An 18,409-nucleotide genomic window follows, 5' to 3' on the forward strand; every position below is an offset into this window, starting at 1 on the left:
TGCAAGGTATATCATTGTCCCTAAGGCGTTATTTGCGCATGCAGTCAGTGCAGCTGTCGATCGCTACCTCTGAGTGGTGATGCTCACCCAGACCCAACTGAAATGGTTGGCTTCATCTTTGGATGAAGCTGCTCAGCTCCAACTGGGTTAACCATTCTATACATGAATCATAGAATTGTAGAGTTGGATGGGACACTGAGGGTCATCTAGTCTGACCCCCCTGCAATGCAGGAATCTGAACATGTGGTCCCCCATCCCATTTGAAACCAGACCAGACCCTGCTTAGCTTTGCAATTGTGCTAGCAGTTATATTGCTATAGTTATAATGTGACTCATTTACCCAGGACTACAAATATTCCTGCCCACCTAGCAGTTCCTGCCCACCTAGCAGTTCGAAAGCACCCCTAAGTGCAAGTAAATAAATAGGTACCGCTTTATAGCGGGAAGGCAAACGGCGTTTCCGTGTGCTGCGCTGGTGCTGGCTCACCAGAGCAGCTTCGTCACGCTGGCCACATGACCCGGAAGTGTCTTCGGACGGCGCCGGCTCCCGGCCTCTTAAGTGAGATGAGCGCACAACCCTAGAGTCTGTCAAGACTGGCCCGTACGGGCAGGGGTACCTTTACCTTTACCTTTACAACTATTAGGGTTTATTAAGGCAGCAGAGTCAAGTAATGCAAAAGACCTAAAATCTTTCTACAGGGAAGCAAATTCCCTTCTTAATAATGCATAAATTTATATCCTATATTTTTAATCCCATTACATACATCATTCCCATTCTCATTGCTGTAGCGTTTCTAGCGCTATTTGAACGCAAAATTTTAGGCTATATACAACTCTGAAAAGGTCCAAACACAGTAGGGCCTTTCGGCATTTTACAACCAATTGCTGATGGAGTAAAACTATTTATTAAAGAACCCATTCGCCCAACATATGCATCCCCTATATTATTTATCCTGGCACCAACTTTAGCCCGTTTACTAGCCCTCATAATATGAACTCCAAGACACTATCCTAGCAGCTCACCTACATGGCAGATTGTGCTCTACTTTTACAAAAACCGATGGCCTATTTTCATACACTATGATGTTTTGAAAAGGGTACAAAGCAAACTAATCTGTGTTCTGCAATGCCTAAAGGTAGGGGCATTTCTATGATGTGTCAGCCTTTGGGGAATTGGTTTCCTCCCCCCCATGGCAGGAGATAAGAAGATCAAAGAAAGGAACGGCTTACCAGTTAGAAACTTTAATAATAACAGCGAGAGAACAAACACATCTCCTAGAAATGGCAGTGCTCCCAGTTAAGGGTTCCACCCCACTCCGGCCCTATTAAACTACATCACTCCTACGTCTTGCAATCTGAGCTCGTCCCCTCTGTGCTTTGTGTGCTTTCTGTTCTGCCACTTTCTCAGCTCTTCTTGACCTTGGGGAGAGCGAAGGAATGTTGTCCAGAGACTGTGAGTCTGTTAACCCTCTTTCTTCCAGTGTTTCTTCTCCTAGCTGTTCCCATCCAATATTACCCACCTTCTGCCTTCTGAACTATGCCCCTCTGCAAACCACTGTTCTAAATCTATACTGTCCCACTGCTCCTGGGAAGATTCAGGATCCGGATCCAGAGCAGGGGGAAGGGGGAGGCTCCCACCATTCCTCGTCAATGCAGCCCTCCTCAGAGAGGTCCGTGACACTATGTGCTTAAAAAAAAGAAAATAAACAGTAGCAAACTTTCTTCTAAAAAACGTGACAATAAAAATAGAATTATGCAGCCCACATAAACAACACAAATTTGCATGATATCTTCATTTGCATTATTTATTTGGATTCAATTAGTTGTGGGAACAGGCAAAGATCTATACGGTGTAATGAAGCCAGCCTCTAACGATTGGAAATTTGCTTTAACAACTTCACCGGCTTCTGATGTTTCTCCAGCCATTGCCCACACAGTTTTAAGAATATCTTAAAGGACTAGAAACTTGCTTTTCTGCAGTGCATGGACTACTTAGTAACTTTTGTGGCCCCTAGCAGTGTGGCAAGCATAAACACAGCCTTGCCTAAGGATACAGTCTCATGAAGTAGGTTTGTCTTGCATCAGAACAGGTGGTATATTCTGGAGGAAGGCTGAGTGCTTTGAGTGGAAGGGCAGCCATCCTGGGCAGTGAGAACACCGTGTCCTGTCAGAGGTCAGGGTGATTCAGCAAGCAAGAAATACAGCCTGCAATTACCCTACCCATCTGGATTTTCCACCTTGCTTGTGGAAATGTTAGCCTACAATAGTCTTAATAGGCTTAGTTTTCAGCTCAGTGTAGAATTCGGTTTTAGGTTATAAAGGGCAGCATATAAACCAGTGCTTGGAATGGACTACAGTGGTATCTTGGTTGTTGAACTTAATCCGTTCCAGGAGTCTGTTAGACTCCCAAAACCATTTGAAAACCAAGGCACGGCTTCCGATTGGCTGCAGGAGCTTCCTGCACTCAAGCGGAAGCCGCGTCGGACGTTCGGCTTCCGAAAAATGTTCGCAAACCGGAGCACTTACTTCCGAGTTTGTGGCATTCAGGTCCAATTTGTTTGGGAGCCAAGCTGTTCAAGAACCAAGGTACCACTGCAGTTTGGTTTAACAAAATTCGCTGAATTAGTTCAAAAATCTCTAAACTGCATCTGAAAGTAGTTTCCATTATTGCTGAGTTAACTGAATGTGAATTGTGTTCATTTTGGGGACCATTTCTACTGCAACTTCAAATAGATTCTCTTACTTGTTTTTCCCCCTATTTAAATTTACAGGCCCAAAGTATCTAAATATCACAATGGTTGGGCCAAAGAAACAAATCACATCCCACTGTGTGTGCGTTTTGATGTTTTCTTCATCTTAAGTATATTTACAGCTTTTTTTCTTTATTATTCTCTGGAATTTGGTCAACCCAGTCACTCCGTGAAATTATCCTTAAATAGAGGGCTCTGGAACTGGACCTCTGTCTGAAAATGTTCATTGCAGAACCGGCAAAGTTCCAAGACTTGTAACAATTGCAATATTGGGCAAATAAAGACCCAAATTTACCTATTTCATTATCTGAACCCAGTATTTTTTACTTTTCAGGTAAAAACTAGCAATTTTAGTGACTTGAAATTTGTACACTTAAGAGCAGAATCCTACACACGTTGAGGGAGTTCATTCTCTTTCTATCCTGGTTAGTATCATTGTTTCCCTGGAAGCTACTATCTTCCTTGCTTCCCAAATTACTCACATATTTGATACCACCCAATGAAGGTTCACCTAGGGAACAGGACGACATCACGACGTGGCGTGACCAATCAGGTTGGGATGTAACAAGGTCATTGCGTAGTTTCAGAGAGGGAAGGAAGGAGAAAGCGAGGGCAATTTCAGTGAGTAAGCAATCGTTTTCTCAGGAGCGTGCCAAAAATCGTTGAAAAGGAGAGGCAGCTTTTGGCAGTGCCAAAAATTATTGCAAAAAAAAGAGTAAGTGGCAGTTTCGGCAGAGTCCTGGTTGCGCATAATTGTCAAGAACTGAATGTATCCCTTCATCCCCAAGGCAGGATGGGAGAAATGACCTGCATGTTTAGGAATTTCAACCACAGCCGAAGTTTCTTCAACCCAAACAACACAGTGTTGCAGGAGATGGTCTTCTGGGCTTTTCTGGCTGATGTATTATCCCCAGCTTTTAATACTGGGAACTTTCCTAGCTTAATGCCATCCCATTTTCTCCCCAGAAGGTGCTAATTGACTTGCCAAGCATTTGGATATAATTAGTCGATGCAGTTTGCTTGTCGAAAGCTATTGTATTGGGATGAGCAGCAGAGAGAAAACAAGCAACTCTCTCCGGCAAGCTATTGAATAGGGCTGAGCTGCCTGGCACAGATTCCATTAAACAAAACCCACAGCCTAATTCTCATTTCCACTGCCATTGGCTGACACAACAGCCTTACAAAAGCCAGGGCACCTCGCAATGGATTGTTCTGTGGTGGAATAATAGTCTCAATTGTTTGCTGCTCCAGAAAATATGAATACACTCTGACAGGGAGGAAACTGCTACAATGAGAGGAAGAAAAGGGAGAGGTTTATAATTTTTATTTAAAATAAACTTTTTAATGGACTACACAGGCACGGTTGCTGCTCAATCTCTCGACCAGAAGCAATGGCGCAAATAACTGTGACATTGTTTTGTGTGGGTTTCTTTTTTCTAAAGAGGAAAACTTTGAAAACCAGAGGAGACGGGGAATAAGCATCACACAATCACTTAAATAAAACAAGAGACAATATTACAGTGCAAAAGAACAGACAGGCTCTGTTTATGCTGCAGCTGTGCTGCACCTCTGAGAAATCCTGTTAAAAAATAAATTAAAAACACTTTCTAAAGCCCATTGCGTTCCCTTTAATTGGGATTTATACAGCTGTGCACACTCACAAACACACAATCACACACCTTAGTTTATACGCATGCGTGTGCCATTAATTTGGAAAAGGCCGACACATGCTAAAGTCCATGGGAAGACTCTTGTAAGGCCCTCGGACAGGAGGCTGCAAGTTAACACGTAACACTTTTCACCTGTGCGAAACACATTGAGAGACTGCAGGGGCAGACATAAGCCACACAATATTAAGGACAGTCTCCCGGTTAATACCCTGTGAAGTTTCACTGCAATAGATGGAAAAGAGAAATCAGATCTATGGCTAAAATAGCCCCACATTCAAAGCTAGCATGGGGTGGGGTGAGGGGGGGATGCAGAGTAAACCAGCTGACAGCTCACGAGTCCTAAAATAATTGTCTGCCAGGATGACAGCAGGCTCCCATGTTGAGAAGTGTGGTTTGCTTTGGCTGACTTGGAAAGATGGCGTACTGGGACTTAGGGTCGTGTCCTGTGACAGAAGCACCACCCACATCAACCTCCTCCTGCAAGAAGGTGGAAGTTGCTCAAATTTCCACATGCAGAGTTCTTCCTGATTCCTCCACAGCAAATGTAAAAAAAGAGTGATATTATGTGCAGCTTGCATCAAGCACTAAATACTCTGGACTAACAGCATGGTTGTGGCGCCTAGGGAAGTTTGAGGACTTTGATCTTTTGTGAATTCTGATCTGAAGGGACCCGATTCTCACATCCCAGACTTAAATTATACTTCCAAATCAGAACGTTGTTCCTCGCTTTCCACTTGCCTAGATTTTCCAACGCAGTTCTTTGCTCCAAATGATAAAAATAAAATCCAGCTTTAGAACCTAAGTATTTTTACATGAACTGTATGTAGTTGAGGAGGGCTAAGCAACATACACCAACATGTAATCCAGTCACGGTTGTGGAAACCACCACTCTGGATCGAGTGTCTGTCTCATGGAGTCTATTCTCCTTGGGTCAGTTTAAACATTAAGTCATTTGAGGTGGTACGGTCCTTCCAGATTTGAAACATGAGGAATCTGGAAGCACCTGGTATTAAAAAAAAAAATAGCCATCTTAGAAAAACAACTAGGTCAGAACTCTTCTCAGAGAGATGGTAAGCTTTGATGTGCGACATAATTTTCATACCAATATATGAGGTGGCATAATTACATCCATCTCAAGGGTCCCTGAGGCAGCTGTGGGAAGCTCTTTTGCTGATGGTGCAGAGAGCTTAGCTGGTTTGTTCTGGTTTCTGTACATGGGTTCAAACTCGCTCTTCTTTGCAAGAAAAAATGATAGCATATTTGAGTAGCAGCTGAAACCTCTTGAGGGACTCACTGATGATGAGCTGGTTGAGAGCTTACCTGGAGCTGCTTCTGGGATAGATGGCATGAAGGGCATCAAATCAATGCTGCGGAAAAATACATCTACTTGGTTTCAACCAGAAAGTAATGTTAGAAAAGATTAGTCCAACATCTTGTTCTCAGAATGGCCATCCAGAGGCCTATGGGATGCTCACAAACAGGACAAGAATCTCTCATATCGTACGACTGAAAGCATATTATTGCTGCGAAGAGATGCTCAACTGCTAGTGGTTGGTGCTCGGGAATAACTCTTCTTGAGATCAGAAAAGGTGTGGAAGGAGCAGATTATGAAGCATCAAAAACCATCAAGAAACAAGAACCATGTGACAGAGCTCTGAAGATGGGACCCTAAGCTCTGTTCTGCAATGGAAACATCTCCATGTGAATTGCTACTCCAAAGTATTAAGAGATGCACATACATCACTCATGAAAAGCCACAGGATATTTCCACTCAATGCCATCCGTGGCCAAGTGACCCCCAAGTGAGTTCTCCTTTTGTTGCTTGGGTAAATTCTGTTGTTTTCTGTTGAGGCTTTGAAGGTCCAAGAGCTATAGTTGCAATGACGTTCTCCTGACTATCAGAGGCACACAAGTGGTAATTGTTCTGCTGTACCCAGTGGCTGCAAGCAATTGTCACTGTGAAAATGCTCCACAACCAATCTTCACAGCTAAAGAACTGAGCTGGGGCTTGGCTGTGTAAATAATCCTGTTGGTAGTTGAATACAATCACTGGTGAATCAACAGGCGCTACACCGGTCAAAAATGTCAACAGAGGACTATGGAGCAAGTATTTCTAAGCTCAGTGGTGGGCACCCTTGTAGCTCAGTGGTAGGGCATTTTCTTTGGGGTTCGGACCCCAGAATCTTCAAGCAGGGTTGGGAGAGACCAGTTTCTGAAATCATGGGCCATTGCTGCAAGTTAGCATAGACCAGTGTTCTTCAGTCTTGGATCCTGAGATGCTAGAATACAACTCCCATCAACCTCAGCCCGCTTAGCTAATGGTCATGGATGATGTGAGATCTGGGAACCCAAGGGTTGCAGGACACTGGTGCACACTGAGCTAGATGGATCAACTGATTGGACTCGGTATAAGGCAACTTCCTGATATTCTCAGATAGCGGTAGTCTAGCAATGCACCACAGAACATAGCCCACCTTTGAAGTCTTGGTGGTGCCTTCTGGCCAATTGGACTGGGGAACATGCAGCAGGGGCAACACTAGAGGCACAGAGAGGAATATAGGCTGGACTCTATGCCATAGCCAGGCCCACCAGCACTCTTGCTCCTGGCAAGGTATACTGCAACATCCTCGTCTAGCACCCGGGTCACAAGTTGGCAACAGATGATTAATGCAACAGTGAGCATCTCTGAGTCAACTGTAAAGGACTAGGGCACATGCTATGAAGGGAGGAGGGACTGTAAAGAAGATAAAAAAAGGGAAAACTGGTTGTTTTTATGCTTTTTTTTAAAAAAGGATTATTTTACTCCATTTAGGGAGAAAACCCCACAATATTTGTAAAAAAACCCAAACGACAACAGACAGACACTTGGCATGCACAGTTAGTTTGAACATTTCCATTTAGATTATCGGCAGCTGATTCCACAGACACTTTTACAGAGGTTTATTTTTTTGTCCTCAAAACAGGTAAAAACAGAACCTTGGAATTAATACCAGCTTGGAAACTGGTCCATACGGGGCTAAAATGAACTAGCCAACAAGAGACACCATGTATATGACTTCTCTTTTCACATTTGTACAGTACAACGAAGCAGTATTTTACATAAGTGTAGAATTAATGAGTATTCCATTAACACTTTCAAACCAGCACAAAAATGAAGGGAAGTTGTATGCTTGAAAGAGTCCAGTTGTGTGTGTGTTGTTTTTTTTTAAAAATGGGCCAATTTCACATCCATGTTGAAAGTCTGAAAAGAGAGAAAACGGCAAGTCTCTCAACTTGGATCTCCAATGGAGAAATGCACAGTGCTATGGGAAGGGTTAATGCAGTGGACCAGCCTCAAGGTTTGTTGCAAAGCCCATATTATTGGAGCAATGTGGACACAGGGAAACATGGGGCTTGAGGCTGAAGATGGCAGCCCAGCCCAGCCTTGAGTTTCAGTTCCATTACCCCATGACCCAACCCCAATGTGTGGTGCACATTCACCCCCTCTGATCTGCTTCACTGGCTGCTGTTGCCATGAAAACACACACCCTTGGGATCTCAGGGTAAGCAACAATGGTGTCAGAAAGGTAGAGGGAATAATCTGACCAGGGGCTGCTGCTTTGTGCTGTGGCCCTGGCCTTTTCTTGTTAAGTTCTGCTCTTAAGTTACAGCTAAGCAGTCGTCCTGTTCAACAGGCACAGAGAATATACTGGATGGGGAAGGGACCTAGGCTTTAAAGATGAGGTAGAAAGCCAACTGCACTTGCACTGTGGACAAGAGCTTTTCCAATTGCTTACGAAGGCAGAAGAGGAGCAGTAACAACAAGACACATTTTGCGCATGTGCATAACAGGATAGCCCCAGTTGTACGACTGCGAGTCGGAAAACAGCCCCAATTTATATTACGCTACATGATGAACTTGCACATCTCAGCTGGAGAAGCAGAATCATGTTCTTCAAGCGCTTTCCCCCACACCACCCCTGAGACGGAAGAGAATCCAGCTTGTTGGATATCTAGATGGAAGGCTACTATTGGCTTAGGTGCCATCATCAGCTCAAGGAAGATTGCTCTGCAAAAGCCCTTTTGGGTCCGAAATCTGGTCGTGTAAACATCAACTCCCTCCGTAGTGACCCCACCCTCCCCAGAAACCACTGAACCACCACAGCTCACATTGTACGTACACAACAGAAAACAGAACTCACTGCCTTTAATCTAGAAATCAGCACAGAAAACCCTTAGAGCTTTATTATTGTACCAAAAAAAAGGGGAAGGGGGATAAAAATATATATATATTAAACCACTATTTTAGTACATACCCTATTCATAAATAACTGAACTTTTGTTTGTTTGTTTCCGTTTCGCTGTCGCAAAATTACTCCTCGAGATTTTCAGATCACATCATCATTGTAACAAAACAAAACGAAAGTGAGGCTCTCGTATGTTGAATTAAACTGTGCAGAAAAAACGACGACACAAATTTGGGGTTGGGTGCATAATAAACAGTTCTCAGGCCTTGAGGGTTTGAGGAAGGACAATGGGCCGTTTCTCGCTCAGCCTTCCTGCCACAAGAGTTTGTGTCCATTTTGCAGGTTCTGCTTCGATACGTGGAATATTCTGCACACACGGGCGAGAAGATGTCAAGCTTGCTGATCTCAGGAAAGTTTGAAGGCCATTCTTTGGATTTGGCAACTTTTCCATTGACGTGGGAGAGGGTATTCCTGCATTCCTTTCAAGCGGCTGAACGCCATTTCTTTCTCATATAAATAGAAACCAATATTTCCACACAGGACATGCAAAGTAGTGCAATGATTACTATACAACAGCCCGCTACTGGGAAGGCTGGACTGGACATCTGTCCCAAGAAGCATCGCTGTAGACGGCGCAGGAGCACTTTTGCTGCTGCACCCCTCATCTCCAATCCACAGGAAGGAGGAGCACGGGCCAGAGCGCAAAATTATAAGGTCCGGACAGCGACAGGGTAAAGGAGCGACAAATGTTCGGCTCCTTTTATTGGGAGTTTTTTTGCCGTGTAATAGTGGATCACTTCCGGAACACTGTCAAACGGGGGGCTGTTCTGGCCCAAAATGTATTTCTCTTTGGTTTTCGCCAGCTTCATATGCATAAACCCTTGGTTGCTCCTGCGGAAAGAAAGAAAACCAGAAAACGATTCAGCATGTGAAATCTCTCTCTCTCTCTCTCTCAGCCAGTTTTAGAGAACTCTTAACCAAATTCACGCGCCTGCTTGACAAAACCTTTCCGTGGTTTACAAGAAACAGAAAAATTGTCAATTAAATTGGTTAAAAACAAGTAAATGACAAAATTTAAAGAACAGTTAAAAGGATTTGTAAACTAGATTAAATAGATTAAAGCACATCAATGTGTCTGGATAGCCTTGCCTAAACAGAAATATTTGAAGCAGGTGCTGAAAAGGGGATAGCGAAGTTTCCTGGCCGGGTGTCAAATTTAAGTGCAGAAAATGCAGTTTTGCAGAAAACTGGCTCTGACAATATGAGCCTTGCACCAGATTAATTAACCAGCCAACCAATCCTGATGCAAAGGCAAGGTGGGTGGACTGTTTTAAACCCCCACAGGGATCTGCAGTGAGAGTAATGGGAATGAGTTTCAGGCTGACTGAAACAAGCTGTAGTTGCTAAGATGTTATGGAATGTTTATGGACATTCTAACTCAGAAGATGAGGACACGGGTGGCTCTGTGAGTTAAACCACAGAGCCTAGGACTTGCTCATCGGAAGGTCGGTGGTTCGAATCCCTGCAACAGGGTGAGCTCCCGTTGCTCGGTCCCTGCTCCTGCCCACCTAGCAGTTCGAAAGCACGTCAAAGTGCAAGTAGATAAATAGGTACCGCTCCAGCGGGAAGGTAAACAGCGTTTCTGTGCGCTGCTCTGGTTCACCAGAAGCAGCTTAGTCATGCTGGCCACATGACCCGGAAGCTGTACGCCGGCTCCCTCAGCCAATAAAGCGAGATGAGCGCCGCAACCCCAGAGTCATCCACGACTGGACATAATGGTCAGGGGTCCCTTTACTTTTAACTGAGAAGTCTACTGTCTGCACACAAGGGCTGGAGATAACAGCAGATGAGGCTGTGTGCCATTTGTAGGCATTGATGTGAGAGAAAAAGGAGCAAGGACGGTTGCAGTACTGGACAACCATTAGTGCTTTGTGTGGGAGTGTATGTGTTGTATGTGTGCGAGTGACATATATATGGGTGGCAGTTGCATTATACCCAATCACACAAACCAATGAAGAAGCGAAGATCACCCGTGTTGAAGCAATGATTCTTCAACATCAACTTCATTGGACTGGTCATGTTGTGTGGATGCCTGATTATCGTCTTCCAAAGCAACTACTCTATTCTGAACTCAAAAATGGCAAGCATAATGCTGGTGGTCAACAAAAGAGGTCTAAAGACTTTCTCAAGGCAAATCTTTAAAAAAATGTACAGTGGTACCTCAGGTTAAATACTTAATTCATTCCGGAGTTCTGTACTGAACCTGAAATTGTTCTTAACCTGAAGCACCACTTTAGCTAATGGGGCCTCCTGCTGCTGCCGCGCCGCCGGAGCCCGATTTCTGTTCTTATCCTCAAGCAAAGTTCTTAACCTGAAGCACTATTTTCTGGGTTAGCGGAGTCTGTAACCTGAAGTGTATGTAACCCAAGGTACCACTGTAGTATAAACACCGACAACTGGGAAACACTGGCCTTCAAGAGCTCCAGTTGGAGAACAGCCTTTACCAAAGGTGTCATGGGCTTTGAAGACACTTGAACTCAGGACGCAAGGGAGAAACGTGCTAAGAGGAAGGCACGTTTGGCAAATCCACACCGTGATCAACTCCCGCCCAGAAACGTAAGTCCCCACTGTGGAAGGATGTGTGGATCCAGAATTGGCCTCCACAGTCCCTTACGGACTCATTGTTAAAACCGTGTTTATGGAAGACAATCTTACTCGGCTATGAGTGTTTGCCAAAGAAGAAGAAGATACCTAATCACACAAACTAATGCGAGTCTACAAATGTATACACCTACAGTTAAAAAGACAGTGATCCAACTCAACTAGTGACATTATAAACCAGTCCCACTAGCCACTGGCCCCCTGACTTCTGCATTCGGCTAGTGGCAATTGTTTGTAAGGTCTGAAGAGGCCATTGTACATCAAATACTTGATCCCTCTGTAGGAAAACAAATCATGCTTTAAGTATTATGCCTAAAGAAGGCTTTCGACAGCCCCCATCCCATTCAAAGCACAAAAATCCGAAATATAAAAAAATCTGATGAGAACCCTGGCTGTGTAATTGAAAAGGATCTTCCCATTTTGTGTCAATGGGGCAAAGAGATAGCAGTGAGTCATGCATTCCATTCTGCACCTGAAGAGTATGCAGAGATGCAATTTTAAGTTGAGAATAGTTCCTTTATCCCCTCTGAAATTGCCAAAGAATTTTATTTTTTAAAAAGTGAATGTTTCCTGTGAAAAAGCTGAAGGAAATTTCAGGCTCACATTATTCAGATATTCAGGCAATTTTGCGATGAAATGACCCTTCTCTGTAGAGCAGAAATCACTGCAGGCATTGTAATTATAGCTCTGGCAAGCTTAAAAAATCTTGATTTAAATTTCAATTCTTTACAAGAATGAATCTCTTTTGAAACATAATTGCTCTCTAAACGATTTCCTTTAAGCCAAGGGTGACATCTCTAAATACATTATTATGAGCAGATATATTGTTCTGTGCTTTCAGTTCATTATGTTTTCCCCCCTCTGCTAGTAAATGCTTTAAGAGTCTGCCACTAAATTAATGGGATTGCAGAAATAGGTGCATATTAATTCAAGGCTAGAGTGGAGGGCAGTCTGTTTAGATGCCTTTTCAGGCTTAATGCAAGAACGGGATTTACTGGTGAGAATTTCTTGTCAAGTCTGCAGTTTTACTGATTGCATAGGGGTCTCTAAAAAAGATGTTTGCGATTCATGGGACTATCAAAGACATGCTGCAAATTGCTAGCCAACCAGTAAAAATGCATGAAGGTTAGTAACTGTAATGGATTTATTTGCAGGACTGAGTTTTGAGAGGGAACAACTGAAAATCCTCACATAAGCCTCTATAAAAGCAAGTTTAATGTCTTGCAAGGGCTCAAAGCTGCACTGCGGGGGGGGGGGGGAGTTGTGATTTTTGTTTCTTACTGTGAGGATGAAAATGACATTGAAGGGCCTGGAGGAGGATCTGAGGAGAAAAGCTTGCTCAACATTCAATGCGCAGGATAGGATTACTAATGGCAGAACATTACAGAGACATGGGGCTGCCACAGAAAATGACACTCCCAGACTGATCTGTCCCACACCCTTCTTCAGGTGTCTTTCATTGCCATCACAGTGTGCACCTCCTTGCCATATTATAGTAGGGGTGGAGAAATGAATGCCTTGATGTCACATCACAGGAGAAGTGTTATTAGATGCTAAAGGGTATTAGAACTTGACATAAGAGATGCAGTTTTCACCAGCCATCCCAGCAGTGTCTCCTGCAGCATGCAGGAATCCAACAGAGTGCAACAGGCATTGAAATGACACTCCCTTGAGTTCCCTCTCAGGCCCTCCACGTCCATCTTCAACTCTGCACAAAGAGGCAAAAACTACTATACAGTGGAACCCTGGTTCTCAAACGCAGTTAGCCAGGCAAAGTTTACAATCTTAAGGAGCAACATGAAAAGGCACACTTTTGTTTGGCTACATCACGCTAAACCACTTAAACTTTACAACAGCTGGATCCTTCCACAAAAGCAGTGGACAGCCTGTATTTTAAAGAGATATGCCGAAAGGCAAAAAGCATAGTTAATGATTGACCCAGCAAAGATTAACGGGAAATATCTGGGCGGGTAACTGAATGCTCTGCTAAACTGGAAGACAGCTTTTTGGCCACCAATGACCAGCACAGGTTGGTGTGGGCCATCAGGCTAGCAAAGACTTTTGTAGGCTAGTAAAGGTCTGTATAGTTAAAGCTATGGTTTTCCCAGTAGTGATGTATGGAAGTGAGAGCTGGACCATAAAGAAGGCTGATCAACGAAGAATGGATGCTTTTGAATTATGGTGCTGGAGGAGACTCTTGAGAGTCCCATGGACTGCAAGAAAATCAAACCTATCCATTCTGAAGGAAATCAGCCCTGAGTGCTCACTGGAAGGACAGATCCTGAAGCTGAGGCTCCAATACTTTGGCTGCCTCAAGAGAAGAGAAGACTCCCTGATGTTGGGAAAGATGGAGGGCACAAGGAGAAGGGGACGACAGAGGACGAGATGGTTGGATAGTGTTCTTGAAGCTACCAGCATGAGTTTGACCAAACTGCGGGAGGCAGTGGAAGACAGGAGTGCCTGGCGTGCTCTGGTCCAGGGGGTCATGAAGAGTCGGACACGACTAAACGACTGAACAACAACAACAACAACAACAACAACAACAACAACAACACCACCACCACCACCACCTCTGGTTGTGAAAGGGATCGGACACGACTAAATGACTAAACAACAAGAACAACTTTTGTAGCCTTGCTTGCCTGGCTGAATTAAAGCACAGCCGTTCTCCGGTAAGAGCAGGCTTGAAGAATGAAGTCAGGGTGAGCTATGTGCTTCCCAAATGAACCAGAGCAGTAGCTTAATGATTAACCTGCTGAAAGCACCTATTTGATGCAAGAGCTGTAATGGAGATGTATGTGGGAGAATGCTGGCAGAAAGGAAGCCAAACGTGGCATCCTTGGTGGAGGAAACAAGCTATGTGATGAGATAAGGGCAGAATTGCACAAGGTCTTGGGGGAAGAAAGAGAATGACTAAATAAACTTATGAAATCTCCCCTTGTTTTGGTAATTAAGAGAGTCTGACTAACTGGCAAAGGATGGATGCGGTCTCGTAAATTCCATTGCCATGCACTCGGTGACTCTGGAAATTCCTTTTAAGACGAAGGCAGGACAGGAACTCTGTGATCTTCTGAAATGGTTCTAAGTTCTCAGCCTTGGCCTTCACATACATAGCAGGTGAGATTGTAAAACTGTTCCTGGACAGTTCACCTTACAAATGAGGAACGGTGTGCTTGAATGCTCTCTGCACCAAATTCCTTGCACATAGAAAACCAGTGTCGGGGAGAAGGGTTCTATCCTAGTCTTCTTCCTGAGGTTCTATTTTTCAGTGCGCAGGGAATGTGCATTGGAATATTCAGGCTTGCGATTTCCCGCCTACACTCTAAAGTACAGTGGTACCTCAGGTTACACACGCTTCAGGTTACATACACTTCAGGTTACATACTCCGCTAACCCAAAAATAGTGCTTCAGGTTAAGAACTTTGCTTCAGGATGAGAACAGAAATCGTGCTCTGGCGGCGCGGTGGCAGCAGGAGGCCCCATTAGCTAAAGTGGTGCTTCAGGTTAAGAACAGTTTCAGGTTAAGAATGGACCTCCAGAACGAATTAAGTACTTAACCTGAGGTACCACTGTATTTGGAATTGGCAGGATGAGACATAGGTGAGCAGAGAGGCTTGAAGCGGGGTACAACTAGGAGATGTTGATGCCTAATTTAAAAGGCACATACACTGGAGAGAGTTTTCCCTCAGTCTGTCTTTGTTAACCCCAGAAGCCCAGAAAAATAAAGCTTTCTGTAGCCTAGTTAAAGGGTTTCTCAATACCAGGTATCCGTAAAATTGGTCAGCGAATCCAATGGCAGTCAATAGATCTTTGTGGTGATTGCTTGCCACTAGACCTAAAAACAGAAGGCATAGCCTTCAACCTGCCTTACAAACTGCTCAGAACTACTCATAAAAAGTAGGCTATGATTCCGTCAAGAAGATAGCCAAGATCCAAATAGTACGGGAACCAGCCCTACTAGAAAAATTAACCAACAAACTGAAACTGACACGGGGAAAAATAGAAGAAGACACCTTCATCCCGGTATGGCTCCCCTTTATCACATACACAGCCCAACAAGACAACGACAAAAATCCACCAACAGCATACAAATCAATATGGCTAACCTGATCCAAAACACCCACTCACACATGAAAACAAAGACCATCACAGCCAACTACAAATGAATAACCACACCCTAGGCCAATCCCAACCTCTCTCACCACCAAAGGAATACAAACGAACAACAAAGAACCTGCACAAGCAACGCTGTAAGTAAAATAGAAACATCGCCACCCAATCCCACCCCCACCCATCTTCCCCCCCTTCACCTCTTTCCCCCTTTTCTTCCTAATGTCTCAACAAATGAAACTGATTTGTAAAAATGTTACATGGGGGAAAATACGAGAGAGAGAAAATACAAGAGAGAGAAATTGCAAACACTTTTGTAAATCAAGAAAATATTTAATAAAAAAAAGAAGATAGCCAAGATCTGCATTTTTCTAACATAAGCACAATCAGATGCAATAGGCACCCTGTTAAGCTCTTGCAGCCTTCTCTGTAGCTACTGAATTTTGTACTTGCACCTGACTCTTCCAACCTTAAGCATGGCAATAAAGCTTCAGCTGTTTCCAGGCTATTTCCCTACAAATTATCACAAAATGAAAATAAAGAAATATAACATCAGCAACATTATGTTTCAAGAGCTGATTTATGCATTATGCAGAATGAAATGGTAGAATTTTCTCCTTGTACCACCACTTTAATATGCAGGTGGTGGTCATATCACTTTTTTGTGTGTGCATAGCCTAGGAGGTGCAAGATTATAATTATCTTTTTAATGGAGCAATTGTAATCAGGATCCCATAACGGAAGTGGTACAGTCCAGAATTCGGCCACCTCCATTTATGTATTCTTGTAATGAAGCTCAAGGATTTCTGAAGTGTGCACCTGAAAATGTAATGTGTGAATGTGACGAAACACATTTGCAAACATGTGTTACCGGAGAGGTTTGCTCAGCAGAGAGCTGTGATTGGCCACAGCTCACCCTGTGGTCAACACAAGGGTAGGAAGCGATCCAAAGTCATCCTGTGTCTGGAAGCCAAGTCACATGGTGCGTGGAAGTGTCAGCTATCATATGAGAATCCCCTCACTCGGAAAGCTTATCTTTCTGGGGGAAAGGGACTGTGCTGATGTGAAAAGGCAGCTCTGTCCATGAGTGCTGATTTGCAATTAGATGTCTCGCACAGCCAAACTATCGGACGACCTTAGCAAATGGCCAAGGCGCAGTGAGAGTTAGGTGTATAATATATTAGGAGCTGTTGCCAGAGTCTTTCACTGGAAAGGAGGCTGAGAAGTGGTCTCCCCCAAGTGCTACCTTTTATAAGCCAAAAGCTCCTAAGAGCCCTTAAGGTTAGCCCTTAACTGCCACCAACTTTCCCCTTTGCAATCCCCGGGCGCATGCGATTGGCCAACAGCAATGTCAAACCGGTGTGTCAGTGAAGCCCTGCAGGATGGAATAATGGGGAACAAAGCTCCAGGCAAGGCTTTTGATAAGAGCACAGTGTGCATGTGTGTCATTCCTGGTTCCTTTGATACCCCATGCAGAAGGAGCAAGCCACAATTAGAGGGCCTCCTGAGCAAAGGAACCTGCCCAGTTTAACACTGCCAAGCTGCACAACGCACTACCTTTGGGGAAAAAAAATACAATCCTGTCCCACCAAAACAAGAAGAAAATTGATCACCAAGAGGATTATCAAACATTCTCTGTCTGGCAGACACCCCGTCCCCTTAATGGGAACCACCCCCTTCCTAATAATCAAGGCATTTAATAATACATCACACATCCTTCCAGCTGCCGGGGCATATTGCCTACAGCAGTGTGTTGCTTCCCTAAGACCTCTTACTTTCGGTTGTAATTGCTTAATGCATTTTTCATGAAGAGCACAGGGTAATAGTTATGTTAAATTGCCTCCTTTTTCATGATAAAATGACTTTAAAACACTTGCATGTAACATTTATGCAATTGCAGGCAGTGCAAGTGCCCAGTGATTATGACCCTATTACTTGGAATCCCCGTGCATTGTGTCAGGTTCACTTCATCTTGAAGAAGAAAGGGAGGATTGTCGCTCCCAATCAGAACGAAACTGATTTTTTCTCTACCGAGCTGTATTTCTGAAGCAGCTCCTGCTCAGCTTCATCATGCCCAGAGGCTGCTTTTGACCACCTCAATTTGGCACCCACTGAAATCACAGGCTCTTTGCGTGGAATCGTCAATGGCAGTGGACCGGGGGTCCTAAGCACTGATTTCTTAAGATCGCAGCTAATCCTGCTGGGTTCAAATGGAAGCAAAAGGCACTGAAAGCGCCCCCAAACAGCAAGTGTCTTGTGGAACTGAACACAGTTATTTCCTCGGTTACGGTCCGCTTCAGAAACTGAACAGGAATGTCCATGCATGTTTCTCGGACCATCACCCTGTTGCTTTTGTAGAAATCAACGTCCTTCCCCGGACAGACATGGGAGTTACTGGCAGCTTTTGGGACTGCAAAGGGAAGATGCTTCATGGGATGCTAGACAAGGAAATGCTGCCCAAACCAGCAAGCCTCTAGAACAGCCTTTCTCAACATGTGGGCCCCCCGAGATGTTGTTGAACTACAACTCCCATCACCCCTAGCTAGCAAGGCCAGAGATCGAGAATGATGGGAGTTGTAGTCCAACAACATCTGGGGACCCACAGGTTGAGAAAAAAATCTCTCCTCTCACTCTTCTTGTGGCAATTAGTCAATTCTGCAGGTGTCATTTACCTTCCTATACTCTGTATTACCAGCACCAAGTTTTTTTGGGGGGGACACGAGGGGCCAAGGTCCCCTCCAAATTTTCAATGAAGGGGCCGGGGCTCCTAAAGTTCTTTGGTGGCCATGCACATATGGCACAGAGCATCCGTGTGACATGTCGTCATGGCCCGCTGTGTGTGCAAGTGATGTCAGCATGCCATGGACCTTTTGACACCACGTGCGCATGCCACGCGGATGTGCAGACATCATGCATGCACACTGCAGGGCCTGGACGCACAACGTGGTATGTCACGTGGCCCTGTGGCCCCTCAATCATGGGAGCAAGGCAG

At 44.3% G+C, this 18,409-nt stretch overlaps 1 protein-coding gene across 1 annotated transcript in view; it reads right to left on the reverse strand.

Moving 5' to 3' along the window:
* Positions 1 to 4,059: 4,059 nt before the first annotated feature.
* Positions 4,060 to 18,409, reverse strand: part of SHB (SH2 domain containing adaptor protein B) — a 153,230-nt gene continuing 138,880 nt past the window's right edge. The window contains 1 exon segment of the mRNA XM_083593587.1: positions 4,060 to 9,537. Within this exon segment, the coding sequence (XP_083449713.1) occupies positions 9,354 to 9,537 (184 nt within the window). The 3' untranslated portion in view covers positions 4,060 to 9,353.

Source organism: Podarcis filfolensis, assembly GCF_964270895.1.
Source record: "Podarcis filfolensis genome assembly, chromosome: 17".
In the NCBI taxonomy this organism is placed as follows: Eukaryota; Metazoa; Chordata; class Lepidosauria; order Squamata; family Lacertidae; genus Podarcis; species Podarcis filfolensis.